Raw genomic sequence first — 17,708 nt, forward strand, 5'->3', positions numbered from 1 at the left:
ATGACTTGAGTAGGTACTCCGATAAAACAAAGATACAGGAAATAAAATTAGGGATGCAAGAAATCATAATGACCAATTATAATGACTATCTTTATAGTTAAATCTAATTGCTGATGTACAATGTTTTCATGTTTTAGAGACAATAATACTGGACTAGAACAGATTGGATCCCTTTGCCTCTAATAGCGGTAATAGTGAGGAAGGAGCTTGGAGAGCTAGGCTGGGGCTTCATTGTGACTGGCCTTACACACTTGTGCAAGTTTTTTCTATTGTTAAAAACAATTTCCTCTGGGGCGCCTGGGTGGCTCAGTTGGTTAAGGGACTGCCTTCGGCTCAGGTCATGATCCTGGAGTTCTGGGATCGAGTCCTGCATCGAGTCCTGCATCGGGCTCCCTGCTCAGCAGGGAGTCTGCTTCTCCCTCTGACCCTCTCCCCCCTCGTGTGCTCTCTCTCTCTCATTCTCTCTCTCAAATAAATAAATAAAATCTTAAAAAAAAAAAAACAATTTCCTCTGAACCTGGTACCTCAAACTACTGTATTTCTTCTTCTATTTGTTGGTTAATAACACACTGGCTCCATTCTTTACTGTTTATTTGCAACAAGCTTCCATCATCTTCCTTTACTACAAATGCTCTCTTGGATTCCTAATTTCAGACTTCAGTGATCTTTCTCAATTTGTGCCTTCTTTCTCCCTTCGTGGAACAGTGCTACTACACTTTTCTTCTTGAAACTTTCCTTTTGCTCAGCTTCTACAACCAGATTTCCTCCTGCTTCCCCTGTCTCTATGGCATCCTCTTTTTTAGTCCCACTTCCTAAACTTAGGCACACTGGGAAGTTATGTTCTCAGTTCTCCTCTCTTCTAAGTTCTCTTGCCCTTCTGTTTATTCCGTCTATGTCTCTGGCCCTACCCCTTCTCAGAGTCCAACGTTTCCACCTGCCATGTGGATGTCCTCCTGTTCATATTTAACACACTGAAATGAAACACACCTTTTGTCTGAAACACGATCTTCCCAATTCTGTCTTTTAGCATCATTATTCTCCCATTATAAGACAAAAAAACTGACTAGTTTCTGAAACCTCTCTTTCCTTTGTCTACCAAATATAGTCATCAAGTCCTATCAATTTTCCTCCCTAATATTTCTTGTCCCGTTTTTCTTTTTAAGATTCTTATTTTTAAGTAATCTCTACACCCAACATGGGGCTTGAACCTACAGCCTTGAGGTCAAGAATCACATGCTCCACTCACTGAGCCAGCCAGATGCCCCTGTCCTTTTCTTTTTATTCTTCCCGCTTCCAGCCTAGCTCAAGCTCTCGTTACTTGCCTAGAATATCGCAAAAGTATCGATTTATACCCATCATCTGATTTTAAAGCCCTTCATAGCTAAGACCCAAATCACCTTTCCAGCCTTAATTCTGAAACATCTCACATTTCAATTAAACTACAATTCTTTCTGTGACCCAGTAAGGTTCTGCCTTTTTCCCTTCCGTGCTTTTGTTCTCTTCTTTCCTTTCCCTTTATTTTGAACCATGACTTTGAGTGAGTCAACAATCTTCTTCCTAACTATTAAGTACCTCTGGAGAAGTAAGAGGATTAAAAACAAATAAAATAGGGGCACCTGAGTGGCTCAGTCAGTTTGGGCGTCTGCCTTTGGCTCAGGTCACGATCCCGGAGTCCTGGGATCAATCCCCGCATCAGGCTCCTGCTCAGCAAGGGAGCCCACTTCTCCCTCTCCCTCTGCCTGCCCTTCCCCCTGCTTGTGCTCCCTCTTTTTCTCTCTCTCTGTCAGATAAATAAATAAAATCTTAAAAAAAAACCAAATAAAATATAAGTTCCTCTCATGTATTCATTTTGTGAATTTTACACTGAACACATCTAGAGAAGTGAAACTTTTTAAATAAAAAGCGATTTGAAAACTCTACCAACAACTGATTTCCCTGTGGCTCTTCTCATTATTGCTGGTTTAGGGGATGATTACACAAATGATATATTTTAAACTTTCTTTATGGTAACATTACTACAACACACTATTATGCTAGCAACTTATTTAAATAAAAAGGTTACAAAGTATTTTCTGTATCAATGAAGATAATCTTTCCTCCTGAATAGCCACCTGCTCCTGGAAGCTGAGCTGTCACTAGGAAGCAATTAAAAAAATGAAATATTAATAGAAATGAATAAACTTTGCACAAGTAAATACATAAATTAACATAGGATTTATGTTGGTTGCAATTCTTTCACCAATCTGGCAAAAAATCATGATCCTTTAGTTCCTAAACAGCATGTTATATTTTTATATTACTAACCAGTAATATAACCATAAGGATTCCATCAGCATGGTACTTCAACAAACAATGTCAATATCTCACAATTTTTAGTTCTCCTAAAGAATAGAATTTATTACTTTCTTCCTATAAGAAACAATCACAAATATAATTTATGCTTTATAACTCATTTAAGTAACCTTTCAATTAATGCACGTCAAATTTTAAAGTGCACTTTTGTTATAAGTATTAGTAAATGACACTAAAGAATTTCTTTATATTAGGTTCATGTATTATTTCATTTATTTTTCAAAACAACCCTAAATTTGGCACTATCATTATTCCTCTTTTACTGATGGGGAAAATTAGAAAGGTGAAGCAACTTGCCCAAGGTCACACAGTTATTAATGGTAGAGCCAAGACTGGAGCTAGGTATTCTGATTCCAGAATCTGCTTCTTAACTGCGTGGCCATGCTCCTTCTGCTTAGGTCAAAGAAATGCAGAGTAACACCTTTGTACAGAAGGAGGTATTTTGTTTATTTTGTTTTAGAAAAATTTATTTTTAAATCTTTCTGAAGGCCATCTTTACTTCATGGAAAGTTAGAGATTCTAGGTCTCAACTGATTTTGTGACATTCTTTTTTTTTTTTTAAGATTTTATTTATTTTTGACAGAGAGAGAGAGTGTACAAGCAGGGGAAGCAGCAGGCAGAGGGAGAGAGAGAAGTAGGCTTCCTGCTGGGCAGGGAGCCCGACGCGGGGCTCGATCCCAGGACCCTGGAATCATGACCTGAGCCGAAGGCAGACGCTTAACCGTCTGAGCCACCCAGGAGCCCAATTTTGTGACATTCTTGTCGATAGAATATAGGAAAGATGGAATGGGTAAAATGGAGACAGTGAGGGCCTCTCCCCACCATCAATACTACACTCATATACCCATTCACTTCCTCCTTGTTTCCATTCAGGTGTTCAGAGTGTAGCAGATATAACATTACCTCAAGCATCACACATTCAAAGACTGGCTTTGGTATTTGTGTAACCATGGGCAGTTTAGTTTCCTTGCAAATTTCAGATCACATGAGATTATACAAAGTACCAAGTACAAAGTAAATTAGTAAGTGATTACTATGATTATTATTGTTACTGTGGTTGTTATGTATCCTTACCACAGAGGGTATGAGAGAGCTGGGTTTTTCCAGTACGAAATTCTGCGAAATATAGAAAACACCAAAGCCACATAGTTAATTTCTAGATATTTTCATAAAGAATGAAATATAGTCTCAGAGTATGATTTTCTTTCCAACTGTCAAATCTTACACATAAAGTACGACTGTGTCATGGATGGATCCTGCAATACAAATAACAGTAGTAAAAATAACTTTTTAAAGGTATCTGTTCACAGAACTGTCCTTTAGAAAAAATTTATTCAAACCAAGTTTTCCTTAGGATTAGTCATTGTGAGATAACAGAAAAGAGGACATGGAAGCTGCACACCTCTTCCCTCATACCTTTTCCTACTCATCTTTTCCCTCTAAATGTTCATCTGTATCCTTTGTCATATCCTTTAATAAACTGGTAAACATGAGTAAATGTTTTCCTGAGTTCTGTGAGCTGCCATAACAAATTAATCAAACCCAAGGAAGGGGACATTGGAATTTTGGACCTACAGCCGGTTGGTCAGAAGCACTGGTAATAACCTGGGCTTGTAACTGGCATCTGAAGGCAGGGGACAGGTACGGGGATTCTTATGGGACTGAGCCCTTATTTAGCCTGTGGAATCTGATGCTACCTCTGGGTAGAGAGTGTCAGAATTGACTTGAATTCTTGGATACCCTGCAGGTGTCCAAGAATTGCTTGTTGTTGTGGGGGGAAACGTCCATATATTTGGTGACCAGAAGTGTCAGAAGTGAAGTGTTTGTGTGAATAGTAAAAGAGACTCACAGGAAAAAAATATACAGTAGGAAAGAACTGGGTTTTCCTTATATGGGGAAAAAAATACTGAGCTTTTTCATCTCAGTCATATAAATGAAAGTTTAAGACCCTACTACAAGGAAGGAGAGCCTAGGGTTGTCCCATTACACTGAGATCCTCAAAGGAAAGCTGAAGTAGTCTCTGGTGGCATGCCCTACCTCCCAACAAAAGCAAATTCTCTCTGGAGAAAAACTTCCCCACTCAACAGTTTAGGTCCAGTGAGCTCCCATAGATCAAAATCAGGCAATAAGCACACAAATATCAATAAGTACACAAGAGAGTAAGCCACTAAGTCTGACAGTCAACAGAAATAATAAAAACCAGATTTATTTCTCTATGTCAACAGAAACATCAACAACAACAACAACAAAACAGACTAGTTCCCTAAGGATTGCAGATACTAGATTTGCAAGGCACAGCATATAAAATAGGTATGAATGAACTGTTATGAAGAAAAACAGAGGGGTGCCTGGGTGGCTCAGTCGGTTGAATGGCTGCCTTTGGCCCAGGTCATGATCTCAGGATCGTGGGATTGAGCCCTGCACTGGGTCGGGTTCCCTGCTCAGCGGGGAGCCTGGTTCTCCCTCTCCCTCTGCCACTCCCCCTACTTGTGCTCTCTCACTCTCTCTGTCAAATAAATAAATAAAATCTTAAAAAAAAAAGAAGAAGAAAACTAGAAGATAGAATCAGGGAAGAAAAAAATCTACTATGTTCATGGAACATGCATATCCTAGAAATCAGATTGGTCTCATTATCCAACTACCTTCTGAAGGAATGAGAAAAAGAAAATTCTCTCTTCTTCTATGGGACTCAGAGATAAAAAGATGACAAATGCCAACAGGACCTCTCTGTTAATGTTGGAATGTATTTTTTTTAAAGATTTTATTTATTTATTTATTTGACAGAGAAACACAGTGAGAGAGGGAACACAAGCAGGGCGAGTGGGAGAGGGAGAAGCAGGCTTCCCGCGGAGCAGGGAGCCCGATGCGGGGCTCGATCCCAGGATTCTGGGATCATGACCTGAGCCCAAGGCAGATGCTTAACGACTGAGCGACTCAGGCGCCCGTCGGAATGTATTTTAAGCCCAGACTGATCCTATATTATAACTGAGATTTTAACATAAGTTTCAAAGTAGATATACAATGTACTATTGGTTGTTTTTTTTTATTATATATGTATGTGTGTATATATAATTTTTTTCATATAACAAAATATTAAGGTTCTACCTACCTCCAAAAGCTTCTGTGATTGCCATGCTTTCAATTCCACCTCCTAGCAACTTACTGGAAATAAAAAGTAAGCATTAGTAAAAGAAACAGAAATAGAGAGATCAAGAAAGGAGAAAGTGTACCATTTGTGTCATTATCTATCTATCTATCTATCTATCTATCTGCCACAAACAGGAATTCTTGGCAGAACAAATGACACTCTATCTCTTTAGACCACAGATTCTGCTGTATATGAGCAGGATGGATCAACAAAACAACATATAAGCCCTGTTGTCCTTGATCTTACTTTGGGGTACCAATAGGAAATGTGCTATATAGACTTAAGTCTCATTATTCTTTAGAACTGAATTGGAGCTTGAACAAATGGTCTTAGTTATTAACTGGGTTGTTCATATTGTGCTTGGGACTATGTTTCGAAAAGTCAACTGAATATACATTCAGTGGGAGAATAGACAATGAACAGTAATAGGTAAGTAAATAAGTAAAATATGTGGTATGTCAGATATTATTAAATGGTATGAATAAAAATTAGATCTAGAAAGGAGATAAGGAGTACAGAGGATGAAGGCAGGGACTTTTTTGTTGTTGTTTTGTTTTTTATTATTGGGAGTTTAAATATTTAAATAAAGTGACCAGAGAAGCCTCATTGAGAAGTGGACATTTTAGCAAAGACCTGAAAGAGATGACAGCAAGCCATGTAGATATAGGAGGAAAATGTGTTCCAGGCAGAGGAAACAGTAAGTGCAAAGGCCCTGAGGCAGGATTGTATCTGGCATGTTCTAAGAATAGCAAAGAAGTCAGTGTGGTTGGTGCATAGCAAACTGAGAAAAGAATAAAGGATGAAATTAGATTAGAGAGGATTTTGGCTTTTGCTCTGAGATGATGAGTCATTAGAATAGTTTTGGGCAGAGAAATGTCATTATCTGACCTAAGTTTGTTGTTGTTGTTTCTTTTTTTAAGAGATAGTGGGGGGAGGGGCAGAGGGAGAGAATCCCAAGCAGATTCCCCACTGAGCATGGAGCCTGAGAACAAGCTCAATCCCATGACCCAGAGATCATGACCTGGGCCAAAAACAAGAGTTGGATGCTCAACAAACTGAGCCACCCAGGGCGCCTGACCTAAGTCTTAAAGAGATCATTCTGGCTCCTGTGTGAAGAATAAACAGTAGGGGCAAGGTCTGAAAAAGAGAGAAGCTAGAAGTTATTATAATACTCCAGAGGAGATGTTAACAGGTAATTTAAACGAGTAAGGTAACAGTGGAGGAAGTGGTGGAGAATTAATTGAATTATTTCCTCTTTTTTTTTCTAAACACACATATATACACACATAGGAAAAATATATAAACATTATAGTGGAAAGTTTCAAACATAAACTAAAGTGGACAAAAACAGTATTAATAATGAGCCATCATGTACCTCTCACTTAGCTTCAACAATTATCAACTATGAACTCATGGTCAATTTTTTTCATATAAACCTCCAACTACTTCCCTCCCTTTTCATATTATTTTAAGCAGATACTGGACAACATATCACTTCATCCTGAATATTTCAATAGGTATCTCTAAAAGATGAATACTCTTATTTTAAAGATAATCATATTATCATTATTATCTAAAAAAGTAGTAATTCCTTAATATCAACTATATAGTAAGTGTTCAATTTTCTAACTGTGTCATATATATCTTATTTTTTAATACTGTGCTTGAACCAGGATCCAAATAAAATCCACATATTGGGGATTAGGTAATATGTCTTTTTTAAATCTCTTTTAATCTCTAGGTCAACACTGACTTCATCTGTTTTTTGATTCCTTGTAATTTATTTGTTGAAGAAATTGAGTGGTTTGTTGTTGAAAGCAGAGCAGACAGGATTCCTTAATGAGTAAGAGTTAGGGTGTGAGAGGAAAAAAAACAAAGTGCCAAGATGACACCAAGGTTTTAGTTCTGAGGATCAGAAAAGAGGCAGATCTGAGATGAGGGAGGCTTTGGGAGGTGCAGATCTGGGACAGATAACAGAAGTTTGGATTTGGACCTATGAAGTCTGAACTGCCTGGCAGACATCCAATTGGATGCAATATTTGACTATGAAATCCTTTTTTCTTGGAATATCTTGTGAGGACAGGGTTTTGAGGACTATTTTGTGGAAATACTGCTTTTGTTCAAATTGCTCTTGGCCACTCATCTAACCTACAACTAGTAATTCTGACTAGTAAGGTAGGGGGGGAAAAAAAACCACAATTTAGACAACTTGCATTAGGAAGATGATAACTATGTCTCAGGAATCATGAGAGAGTAAATAAAAAGGGAAGTTAAAGCTGCTGATGCTAAAGAGCAAAAAAACCACTGGATTATTTCTTCTAAAATATTCAACTTAAATGACTGATTTTTAAGTAAAGCCAAAAGTGAAATGGAATTTCCTTTATCAACATGAAGAAAAGGAAATGAAAAGTTAAACTGATTTTCAAGATGGTTTTTAAAATACAGGCTGATTCAGAAACGACTTATATTTTGGGTCTGAATTTTTTGCAACAAATTTAATCCTGCTTCTACAAATCATCTGGAATTTGTTTGCTTCAGTAGACTTTCAGAAAGAAAAAAAAACTACTACTTCAGAAAAAGAAGCTATCTCTAACAAACTCAAGAAAAGAGATACAATATTCCCAAGATTGTGTCTAGTGGTTGTAAAAAATATGAGATACACACTCAAATTCCTGGCTCCCAGTGGTGATATGGAAAACCATCTTTCTCTTCTCACTATACTCAAAGGCAGTCAAGAATCCTGGTTCCTACAGAAAGACAAAAGGAAAGGTTCAAAGGGGTATAAGATGATGGTTTTATTTCAAATGCTGCCCCAAACTCTCTATTTGATAATTAGGGTCATCATTTGATATGAGCTACAGTTCATTTGTCTTTGAAGACAGCACGAGATCATGGTTAAGAAAACAGGCTCTGGAGCTACCCTATTTAGGTTCAAAATAAGTCTGTAATCTACTTATTAGTTGTATGATTTGGGGTAAACTACTTAATCTTGATGTACTTCAATTTCCTCTTTTGGGTCAAATCAGGATAAGAATAGTGTCTCTCTCATAGGGTAGCTGTAAAGTTTAAATGAGGTATATTTATGGCATAAAGCAAAATGGTATTTTACCAAATGATTCCACTGATTTCATTGAACAGCATCATTTTCCCCTAGCTCTGGAAGTTTCAAGGAGCACAGAAATTCCAATGTTTACTATTCATGAGACAATGTATTGCAATGGTAGAAATACTACTTATTTGACAAATCAATGAGCTATAGCTGATGCAGTAGTATAACTAGTGAGAACAGGCCCTGATGTGCTCTAATGACATGGTCTAATGTATTTCCCTTTAAAAAAAAAAGATTTTATTTATTTGAGATAGAAAGAGAGAGCGCATGAGCACGAACAGTGGGGAGGGACAGAGGAATAGGGAGGAGCAGGCTCTCTACTGAGCAGGGAGCCCGAGATGGGACTCAATTCCAGGACCCTGGGATCATGACCTGAGCCAAAGGCAGATGTTTAACCAACTGAACCACCCGGGTACCCCTAATGTATTTCCCTTTTTGTTTTAAACTATCACAGTGGTTCTCAAACTTTGGAGAACTTGACAGGGGGTTAAGAAAGCCCAGGGGGGGCACATGGGTGGCTTAGTTGGTTGAGTGACTCTTGATTTTGGCTCAGGTCATGATCTCAGGGTTGTGGGATCAAGCCCCACGTGGGGCTCCACACTGGGCTTGGAGCCTACTTGGGACTCTCTCCCTCTTCCTTTGCCCCTCCCCCATCCTCTAAAATAAATAAATAAATAAATAAATAAATACATAAATAAATAAATAAAATGTTTGAATTCGGAACTCTTAAAAAAAAAGAAAGAAAGAAACAACCCAGGCCCTATCCTATTTCAATGAGTCTGGGCCTGCCTGTGTGCTCTTTATTAGCCAGTCCAGGTCATTCTGATACACACCAATGTTTGGAACCACTGTACTATGAAGTTAACCTCTTTCTCTTTCTCTCTCCCCCTCCATCCATCCCTCCCTCTCTCTCTCTCTCAATCTCTTTCTAAGAATAAACAGCTTTAGTTAAGAAAGGATGCAGACTCTGGGTATAGTAGTGGCTGCTTGAGAAGGAGAGGGATTCTTTTCTTTGATAATGGGATTTAGTTTGCAAAGAAAATAAGACCAACGCCTATGAGCTATAAATTGGCAGTTTTGCAAACTCTGGGTACTGCTCTAGGGCAATTGTGGATTTGGTCTGAGAGTATATCGCCTGAGCTTACTCAGAAGTTAGAGCAACTGGGCGCCTGGGTGGCTCAGATGGTTAAGCGTCTGCCTTCGGCTCAGGTCATGATCCCAGGGTCCCGGGATCGAGTCCCGCATCGGGCTCCCTGCTCCTTGGGAGTCTGCTTCTCCCTCTGCTTCTCTCTCTCTCTCTCTCTCTCTCTGTCTGTCATGAATAAATAAAATCTTAAAAAAAAAAAAAAAGAAGTTAGAGCAACTGAGCTGGGTTCAGAGCAGTTCAGCTAGGTCCTCTCCAAGTTCAGGACCATACTGCCAATGTCATCACTGCCACACCTCAACTGCCTCTGGGGAAGGAAATCAAATGGCTGTCAGTGAAGAGAGCTTCTAGGACTTGCTGGGAATGAGACCCTTACATACATATGTAGACATGGAGAGACTTGTTCTGCAAAGAGAGAGACTTGGTGCCTATCATTCTGCACATTACTGTTGCCAGAGCTAGTGCCTCCACTGGCCCCCAAAAGTTTAACACAAAAGCTTGAGTCAAAGGCATATGTTTTTGCTTGGAGCCTCTCAGCTGCATGGGCCACTCATAGTCTGTGGGCCAGCTACAAGGTGCGAGTTCAGCTCAGCTGTAGCTCATCTGCCTCAGTGAGCATATTCTTTGTCATATTTATCTCCACGGTACACATGTAGACCCACACCGATAGTTTATTTCTAACCCAATGGTCTCTTACCAACTGGCCTATACCAGGAGAGGGCAACTTCTTTGGTGCTGAGGGCTTCGCAGCAACCAAAGATATTATATTTGAGGAGACAAAGCAAAAATAAGGAGGAGTCAAAGCAGAGAAACAGACAGGGAGAAAAATTAATATAAAAGGAGACCAAAAAAAAGTTTTGGTAAAAATAATTACCTTTATAGTGTTCAAGTCTCTTAACACCTGTCTCAATCTGTCAGAAATTAATTGTTGTTGCTTTGAAACTGAAGTGATAAAAAGTTAACATGAGGATTATAACAGATTGTGATCTATAGAAATTCAGAGTTCCCACAGTAGTTTCTGGTGTTCATGACAAGTTTCTAGCACTCAATGAGAAAGGCTATAGAGACTCATAGGGCCCTTCTAAGCTAAAATAACAAAGAATTGATTTTGCTTACAATAAGTTTGTTGGCTGCCTCTTTAATCTTGTCCACTTTTGCTTCTGAGAGCCCTTTGATATTGCATAGTGCTCTTCTTGTTGTCATTTGTATCCCTTTGATGGTACAGATTCCTACTGACTTCAGTTTCTTAATGTCAGCCACATTCTGTAAATAAAAGAATGGGTGCAGCAGATTTGATAAAATGCCAGCCTGCAAGGCTCCCATACTATGTCATGTGCTTTTGTGTCCATCTCCTTCCACCACGATGCCAATTTTATACAAGCAGCCAGGTGGAACCCACCCACCATGTAGCCAAATGTTCTGGAAATATCTGAGTAGAACATACCCAGCACGCTGCCAAATGTTCTGGCTGTGCCCTGATTTCCCAAGAATGTTAGTGAGACCATGGCAATGTAACAAGGAATTCAAAAGAAAAGTCTGTTGGTGGAAAAGCTAGCAAATTTATCACACGTTCACCCCCTCAGTTCATCTCTTTCCTTCTAGAGAGCTTCATTATGAATATGTTCTTTTAAAATTAAATTTTTTTCCCTCTACCCTTGGGGAATGCAAATAACTACATCACCAAAGGACCAGGATTTTCTCTTGCTCCTATTTTCTAAATCCAGCTGAAAGAGATTAAATGTGAGGACTTCAAGAGATAATGTCAGAGAAGTTTTACTATCAGTGAACTGCTGGTGAAATTCATCTACTTACTCAAAGTCCAGTATCAGTCAACATCATTTACTCTAATCACCTGCCACAGAACTGAATTTTCTGTTGATGAAGACAGAGGTAGGTAGCTCTGGATACCTCCAGTTGGACCAGCGGTTCTTGACTAGGGGCAGTTTTGCCCCCTTAGGACACTTGACAATGTCTGGAGAAATTTTTGGTTGTCATAACTAAGAGGGGTGCTACTGGCATATAATAAATGGTCAGGAGCCAGGGATGCTGCTAAACACCCTACAAATCCACAGGACAGCCCCCCGCAACTAAGAATTACCCAGCCCCAAATGTCAATAGGGTCAAGGCTGAGGAACCCTGAATTGAACAATTTCATACTGAAAAATTACTTACATTGAAAATTGAAAAAATACTTACAATTCCATGTTTTTGTAACAGGTCAATGTCTTGAAACAAAGATTCCTGAAGGAGATGGAACAGAAAAAAATGGAGCTTTGATTCTTCATATCCAATTGTATCATATCTTTTATTTTTTTCACTTTAAATTTTTTATTGTTATGTTAATCACCATACATTACATCACTAGTTTTTGATGTAGTGTTCCATGATTCATTGTTTGTGCATAATACCCAGTGCTCCACACAGAACGTGCCCTCTTTAATACCCATCACCAGGCTAACCCATCCCCCCACCCTGTATCATATCTTTTAAAGAGTTAATTCAATATTATAAGTCACTCCAAAATGCCTCAAATTCCACTTCTCTAGACAGATTGAGTTATGATCAATAAAGTTTTTTCAAAAACATTGTTACATACTTAGAAGATGCACCAACACTGAAAGGGCTGGGAAGCCCAACATTTTTGTCATGTCCTGTCCAGATTTTTAAGACCTTAACCCAAAGGAGTGGAACAACATTTACTCTTTTAAAAAAATATGTTTTCTCAACTTTCTGCCCCACCAGACTTTGAACTCTTTCCTCTGCTATTCGGTACCAGCGTGCATTGATACCATTATGGCTGCACCAGTTGTTAGGTTATTAAAATACTTTCATGCTAGTTGCTAAGTAGCTAATCTTAGCACCCCTTGCCAAACAAGTTGTTACATATTTGTAATATTGCCTCTCTCTAAAACTATGCTTTCTTTCCATTCTCAGTTTCTAAAAATAATAGCAAACAGAGAAGGAACTTCATTTTTGTGGAATGACTGAACGTCTACCCATATTTCAACATTCTAGCCATACCTCTTCATCTTGGAATCCTGGTTCTTCCAGCACAACTTGATCCTCCTTCATCTTGAAAGGTGAGCAGCAGAAAAATAATCACTTCTGGGAAAATAAGAAATATTTTAAGAAGTATAGATCATATAGTACAAAACCCTTTGCCCAGAGACTTCCTTGAGCAATTAGAGAAACATTTAGTTTAGAATGACTGAGCTGGCCTATCTTCTTTTTGCTGGGCACGTGACATTATTTCTTTCATGGGTGTATGTACGTGAGGGTGGGGGACTTTGTTTCCACTCCTTTTCCTGAAAATTGGTTACCTTTTCTCATCTTTTGATTTCCTATAGCACAGATATCATGACTGTCTGGCTAATATCCTTTCTGTTTTCTTGGAATGCTATTTAGCATTGCGTGTTGCAGTTTAACCTTTCAGGTTTATGTTAACAACACCTCACGAATTTTGACGTCCTGTCATTCGTCCTGCATCTTCCCTGGCTCCTAGAACTTAGTCTACCCTCAATCAATAGATTTCATTTTTCTCATATATGATGAATGCCTTCCTGCTTCCTAATTATGAATGGGCTCTCTTGCAACATATCTTTGTTTCATAAAACATTAGATCTATTTTGTTTTATAATACTTACTAGTCTCTAATTTTTTTTAAGATTTAAAGTTATGGTAGATACCCAATATTATGGTAACATGAGGGCCAATAAGCAGATAAATGGAGCCTTTAACCCTCTAGCAGTTGTTTTAAGATCTCAGGAATCTACGAGGCATGACTGTAGAATAAAATGTGGTCCGAGTTATCAGTTTTCTTGGTTTGTTGAATTTTCTTGCTTCCTACCAAAGTCATGGTTGGGGCCTGGCAGAAGGGAACTAACGTAGAGGTATGATTGCTATCACCTAATTCCGCTAAACAGCAAAATATCTGAGGCAAAGAGGAGACAATGTGAATGGGATCTTCGGGAATATTGTACCCCAGACGGGTAATCATATATAGGACTACCCCAAATTCTGCATTGACTGTTCTCATTGAAGAAGAAAATCGTTCATTTCTTCTCGCCTTGATAAAAAGAAAGATAGCCATGGACGGATGGAAGAGCTGGATCCTAAAGTAGGCTCCCTGACACCTCGCTTTCAGGGGTCGTCGCGGGGGAGCCTGGTCCACGTCCCACGCGCCGCCATGGGCATTTTCGGACACCCAGTTCCCTCCTAACGAGGCCGAGGAGGCCGCATGAAGACTTAGGTCCGCCTTGCTTTAAAACAATGCTGCTGGAAATCCCTCGGGATCACTGAGATTTCCTCCCGGGGGTGGGGGCAGAACGCATAAAGTCACTAGCCCAGGGCCCAGCGACGACCACCAAGCACCACCAAAGAAAAGAACCCTTGGGTTTCCCCTCACATTCTTTTTCTTTTTTCCCCCTCACATTCTTCACACGCTTGCCCTTTCTGCCACAAACCCCGCTCGCACCCACAGTCCCCCCGAGGTTTTCAAGGTGACTCCCTTCCGCCCCCCGCCCGGGGTTTCCCGTCCTCAGGGATTCTGACTCCGAACCAGAACGCTGAGACTGGCAGCCCTCGCATCACTGACCAGGAGGTTTGGCGCCAACGGACGAGAGTTTGGGCGCCTGCCCTGCGTGGACCGGGCCGGGCAATGGCCGAGGGGGCGTGTCCACAGGGGGCGGGGCGGAGAGTGAAGGGGCGTGTCCACAGGTGGGTGCAGGACAGGGTGGGGCTGAGACTGAGACCCGGCGGAGAACGAGGGGGCGGGCCCACATTGGGCGGGGCGGGGCCCATGTGGGCGGGGTCCGGGTGGGTAGGCATGGGGGAGGAGGAGCTAGGAGCAGAGTCTCCACGAACCTCGCGCGATGGCTCGCTGGGGTGAGGGAGGGACTCTGAGGCGGAGGAAGTGTCCTGAGGAGAGGGGCTGTGATACAAGGGGAGGCTGGGGGACTCCCTTGAGCTGAGGGAGATGCTGAAGTCGGGGAGAAGACTCCAAGGTGGGGGCACGGAGGAGACGCGTGGAAATCAGGGGGCACTGAGGTGGGTGCTGAGGGGAAGACAGGCTGCTGTGAGAAAGAAGGCCCTAAGGTGGGGGTTGTTCCGAAAGGGAGAGAGGCCGCTGGGAAAGGGTCATGAGGTGGAAAACCAAGGCGGGGAGGGGTGCTCAGTGGAGGTGGCTGACGTGGCGGCAGGTGCTGCGCAAAATGCTTATCTTGTTCGGGACCCTCGGGTCAGGAGGTCGAATATGGATCTTCACTAACACCTCAGCGTTCCTAGTTTCTCTCCCTTCTCTGTGCCTCTCATACCATCCGCGGCTCTCTAGTCTGTGTGAGGCACCCAGGGCCCATTCAGGATGGAGAGTAATTTTTCTGCGTCTTAACTTGAAATTTTAAATAGACAACAGAAGCCAAACATATTTTGGTCCAGCTTTTAAATAGAAATTTGGGGCCCGCCTTCTTGCCAGCACAGCCGTCTCTGGCAGCGTCATCTTGCTCGCCTTAAATGGAGACTGACTGTTGATGAGAGTCGTGAAACATTTGAAAGAGCATCTGTTGAGGTGGAGGCTATGATGAGTATCTGTGCAAACAGTTCTTTGAGTTCAAGACCTAGTACAGGACGACCCTTTTTCTTCAGCGTCTGAATCATTTTGCTGGAATAAATAGCAAAAAAAAAAAAAAAAAAAATCCCACAATAGCAGTTGGCATTTTGTAGGACATTTTTCCCCCAGAGTGGATTGTTTAAAAAGCCAACAAATATCTGCTGTAGCTCCTTCAAAATCTTATTTTCCAGAAGCATAGCCTCTCCTTTAAGTTTAAATGGAAATCAGTGCCCAGTCTGGGGATGAACTGGATAGAGATGATAGGCCTTCCCGTTGAGACCTCACCTAAAATAACTGTAGTAACTTCTTTTTTTTTTTTCTCCCAAAGATTTTATTTATCCGACAGAGAGAGAGACACAGTGAGAGAGGGAACACAAGCAGAGGGAGTGGGAGAGGGAGAAGCAGGCTCCCCGCTGATCCCAGGCTCCTGGAATCTTGACCTGAGCCGAAGGCAGATGCTTAACGACTGAGCCACTCAGGCGCCCCCTGTAGTAACTTCTGAGCAACTTGTTAGGTGAGGACATGAAGTGTATGGAAGAGCTGCTAAGAGCACAGCAAGACGATTTAGGGAAATATAACATATGTAGTTTGGTGTAGTGACAGCTGGGCGAGAGAAATGTTCATAATATTTGAAGGTTGTGTGCACTACACTTAAAGAAACAGAAAATGAGCTTGGTAACGACAAATTCATAAAACGAGGATAAAAATTGTGTTTGGATATGATATTGATGGTTATGTGCAACTTAAAAAAATTTTTTTAAACTAAAAACTGGGGGCAGTTAAGAAGTATACTTGAAGACTTTTCCACTCAAATCAGGACCAAAAAAAAAGGACTAGCCTTTCATATCATATAAAAATTCTGAATATGATGACGGTGGTATTTCAAATCAGTGGGGAAATGATGAATTCAGTAAATGGTGTTGGAACAACTAGGTAGCCATCTGGAAGAAAAATAAAATTGGAACCATACTTCACACCTTATACCAAGATAAATTCCAGATGGATCAAGAGATTAAATCTGAATGTAATAATAAAAGTGCTAGAAGACAACAATTTTTCATTATCCCAGAATAAGAAAAATCTTTTTAAATATGACACAAAACTCAGAAGCCATAAAAGACTTATAAAAACGACTACATTAAAAAAAAAAAAACTGTGTTGCAAAATGCTAACTTTCCTATTTTAGATAAGAGTATGGGGAGCCAGAGCTTTTATATCAAGTAGTAACTAATTAGTAATTATGTCGAATAGCTTTCCCAATTTCTCAAATCCTTCGGTGAGTCCACAAATTCTCTACAAAATTTTAAAAAATTGTGTCATTTTTATGGTATTTTAAAAACAACAACAAAACCAGGCAGTGGGATTACCTGAATTTTAAACCATTACACTTTACTGCCCCTCTGTGGACAGCCACCTTATAATCAAGTAAAGGCATATGATCCCAACTGTCTGCAGTTGGGTTTCCTCAAACTGGTGCCTGTGGATACATATTCTTGGAGTCTCAAGAGCTCAGAAATGAAAAATGCTTTAGTAGAGAACTTAAGAATGAAAGATCATTGGGTGCCTGGGTGGCTCAGTCGTTAAGCGTCTGCCTTTGGCTCAGGTCATGATCCCAGGGTCCTAGGATAGAGCCCCACATCGGGCTCCCTGCACAGCAGGAAGCCTGCTTCTCCCTCTCCTACTCCCCCTGTTTGTTTTCCCTCTCTCGCTGTGTCTCTCTCTGTCAAATAAATGAAATCTTAAAAAAAAAAATGAAAGATCATCACACAAAAAAGAATTTCACTGGGTGTCTCCCCTTAAACATTTAATTCATTCAAAAGATGTTTACTGAATCCCTACTATTTGTCAGACACTGTGCTAGGTGTTAGGTACTAGGGATTCAACAACCAACAAGATACAAACCCTAATGGGGGCTACAGATTGGTATGTATATAGGCAATTGCACACACACACACACACACACACACACACACCCCAACACACACACACACACACACCAGTCATTTGGGGGCTTTCTCATTTATTTAGATTTCCAAATTTGAAAAACTTCTGACTTCAGCACGTAGCTGCCCAGAGAGGCATGCCCCGACAGGTTATTTAACCAACATTTACTAAATAAGCTTGATGGGGCAACTGGGTGGTTCAGGTCATAATCCCAGGGTCCTGGGATCAAGCCCCACATCAGGTTCCCTGCTTAGTGGGGAGTCTGCTTCTCTCCCACTCCTCCTGCTTGTGCTCTCTCTCTCAAATAAATAAAATAAAACCTTTAAAAACAAATAAACACAGCTTGATCCCAGCTCTCTGCTGGATAATGACATGAAGACAGGTCTCTGCCCTTCAGGAGCCATGA

The 17,708-nt window shown here is 40.6% G+C and overlaps 2 protein-coding genes across 3 annotated transcripts in view; both read right to left on the minus strand.

Moving 5' to 3' along the window:
• The window catches only part of DMC1 (DNA meiotic recombinase 1), a 36,461-nt gene extending 23,636 nt beyond the window's left edge, over positions 1-12,825 (minus strand). The window contains exons 1-7 of one of the 2 annotated variants that reach the window (XM_028115599.1): positions 12,775-12,825; positions 11,950-11,994; positions 10,870-11,016; positions 8,165-8,247; positions 5,462-5,514; positions 3,427-3,468; positions 2,063-2,135 (exon numbers count right to left, since the gene is read on the minus strand). In XM_028115599.1, the coding sequence (XP_027971400.1) occupies positions 2,063-2,135; positions 3,427-3,468; positions 5,462-5,514; positions 8,165-8,247; positions 10,870-11,016; positions 11,950-11,994; positions 12,775-12,825 (494 nt within the window). The remainder of the gene's footprint in view (positions 1-2,062; positions 2,136-3,426; positions 3,469-5,461; positions 5,515-8,164; positions 8,248-10,869; positions 11,017-11,949; positions 11,995-12,774) is intronic. The other variant, XM_028115600.1, reaches the window with a different exon arrangement.
• A 1,422-nt stretch (positions 12,826-14,247) lies between these two features.
• The window catches only part of FAM227A (family with sequence similarity 227 member A), a 71,974-nt gene continuing 68,513 nt past the window's right edge, over positions 14,248-17,708 (minus strand). The window contains exons 16-17 of the mRNA XM_088025742.1: positions 15,274-15,409; positions 14,248-14,670 (exon numbers count right to left, since the gene is read on the minus strand). Coding sequence (XP_087881868.1) covers positions 14,248-14,670; positions 15,274-15,409 — 559 coding nt within the window. The remainder of the gene's footprint in view (positions 14,671-15,273; positions 15,410-17,708) is intronic.

The sequence above is a fragment of the Eumetopias jubatus genome, unplaced genomic scaffold (genome assembly GCF_037043125.1).
Source record: "Eumetopias jubatus isolate StellerSeaLion01/CBP00866 unplaced genomic scaffold, mEumJub1_p1.0 scaffold_8, whole genome shotgun sequence".
Lineage (NCBI taxonomy): Eukaryota > Metazoa > Chordata > Mammalia > Carnivora > Otariidae > Eumetopias > Eumetopias jubatus.